The 2,082-nt window shown below is 44.9% G+C and overlaps 1 protein-coding gene across 1 annotated transcript; it reads right to left on the reverse strand.

Moving 5' to 3' along the window:
- Window positions 1-633: 633 nt before the first annotated feature.
- On the reverse strand, window positions 634-1,239 carry LOC132633629 (uncharacterized). Its single transcript, XM_060350157.1, has 2 exons — window positions 1,015-1,239; window positions 634-876 (listed from the first exon to the last, which is right to left on the reverse strand). The coding sequence occupies exons 1-2, from the start codon at window positions 1,201-1,203 to the stop codon at window positions 634-636; spliced, it is 432 nt and encodes a 143-aa protein (XP_060206140.1). The 5' UTR covers window positions 1,204-1,239.
- Between the last annotated feature and the right edge of the window lie 843 nt (window positions 1,240-2,082).

Raw genomic sequence — 2,082 nt, forward strand, 5'->3', positions numbered from 1 at the left:
CGTCAGAGGCGGATTCAGGATATAAACTTTATGGGTTTAATCCTTTTAGGATTTTTAGTTGAACTCATTTTTTAAAAATTATGAGTTCATGCCTACTATTTATTGCAACAACAACAACAACAACATATCCAGTTGAATCCCATAGTGTGGGGTCTAGGGAGGGTTAAGTGTACGCAGACCTTACCCTCACCTTGGAAGGTAGGGAGGTTGTTTCCGAAAGACCTTCGGTTCAAAAGAAAACAAGGAAAAAAAGTCAGATACAGACAAGCAAATCAAAGCAATGTGAAAATGAGAAATAACAAGAGCAAAGAAGTCATGATAAAACAGCATGGAACGACAAGACCCAACACAAAAACGCATGAATCAAAGGGCAATAAACAGTAGAGCAAAACTATGCCCACTAGTGCGAAAGAAAATTGAGACTACCTACTAGCCTTCTATCTTAATCTGAGTCCTCCACAACCTCCTATCTAAGGTCATGTCCTCGGTAATCTGAAACTACACCATGTACTGCCTAATCACCTCTCCCCAATATTTCTTTGACCTTCCTCTGCCTCTCCTAAAACCGTCCATAGCCAACCTCTCACACCTCCGCACTGGGGCATCTATGTCTCTCCTCTTCACGTGCCCAAACTATTTCAGCCTCGCTTCCCGCATCTTGTCCTCCACCGATGCCACTCCCACCTTGTCCCGGATGTCCTCATTCCTGATCTTATCTCTCCTAGTGTGCTCACACATCCACTGCAGCATTCTCATTTCTGCGACTTTCATCTTCTGCACGTGAGAGTTCTTGACTGGCCAACACTCTGCCCCATACAATAGAGTCGGTCTAACCACCACTTTATAGAAATTGCCCTTAAGTTTTGGTGGCACTTTCTTGTCACACAGCACTATGGAAGCGAGCCTCCATTTCAACCATCTTGCACCAATACGATGTGTGACATCATCGTCAATATCCCCATTTGCTTATAAAATAGACCCAAGATACATGAAACTTCTTTTATTTTGGATGACCTGGGTACCAAGCTTCACTTCCACGTCGGCCTCCTGAGGTACGACACTGAACCTGCACTCCAAGTACTCTGTCTTGGTCCTACTCAACTTGAATCCTTTAGACTCTAACGTCCGTCTCCAATCCTCTAGCTTAGAGTTAACTCCGCTACGAGTCTCGTCAATCAAGACTATGTCATCTGCGAACAACATACACCATGGCACCTTACCTTGAATTTGTCGCGTCAATCCATCCATCACCAAGGCAAAAAATGGGCTAAGAGCTGATCCCTGATGCAAACCTATTAGAACTGGAAAGTGCTCCGAGTCTCCTCCTATAGTCCTTACCCTGGTCTTGGCTCCATCATACATGTCCTTGATCGGTCTAATGTACGCCACAGGTACACCTTTAGCCTCCAAGCATCTCCACAGAACCTCTCTTGGCACTTTGTCGTAAGCTTTCTCTAGGTCGATGAATACCATGTGCAAGTCCCTTTTCCGCTCTCTATATTGCTCCACCAATCTCCTAACAATATGAATGGCTTCAGTAGTAGAACGCCCCGGTATGAATCTAAACTGGTTCTCTGAAATAGACACGCCTCTCCTCACCCTTATCTCTACCACTCTTTCCCACACTTTCATAGTGTGCCTTAGCAGCTTGATACCTCTATAGTTGTTGCAGCTTTGAATGTCACCCTTGTTCTTATACAAAGGAATTATTGTACTCCACCTCCATTCTTCGGGCATCTTCGCCGTCTTGAAAATGACATTAAACAACCCAATCAACCACTCCAAGCCTGCCCTACCTGCACTCTTCCAAAATTCCCTAGGAATCTCGTCAGGTCCGTCGCTCTTCCCCTGCACATCCTACGAACAACACTATTAACCTCATCGACCTTTATATTTCTACAATAACCACAACCGGGATGCCTCTCAGAGTATTCCAAATCTCCCAACACAATGTCTCTGTCCCCTTCTTCGTTCAAGAGTTTATGGAAGTATGACTGCCATCTCCGTCCAATGAGAGATTCTTCTACCAACACTTTGCCATCCTTGTCCTTGATGCACTTCACTTGATCCAGGTCGCGTGCC

Source organism: Lycium barbarum, chromosome 3 (assembly GCF_019175385.1).
Source record: "Lycium barbarum isolate Lr01 chromosome 3, ASM1917538v2, whole genome shotgun sequence".
NCBI lineage: Eukaryota > Viridiplantae > Streptophyta > Magnoliopsida > Solanales > Solanaceae > Lycium > Lycium barbarum.

Bases quoted from the DNA above. Each gene is read 5' to 3' on its own strand.
- LOC132633629 (XM_060350157.1), bottom strand. From the start codon at position 1,203: ATGTTGTTCGCAGATGACATAGTCTTGATTGACGAGACTCGTAGCGGA. The intron at 877-1,014 runs GTCATCCAAAAT...CTGTGTGACAAG, and splicing joins AAGTGAAGCTTGGTACCCAG to AAAGTGCCACCAAAACTTAA.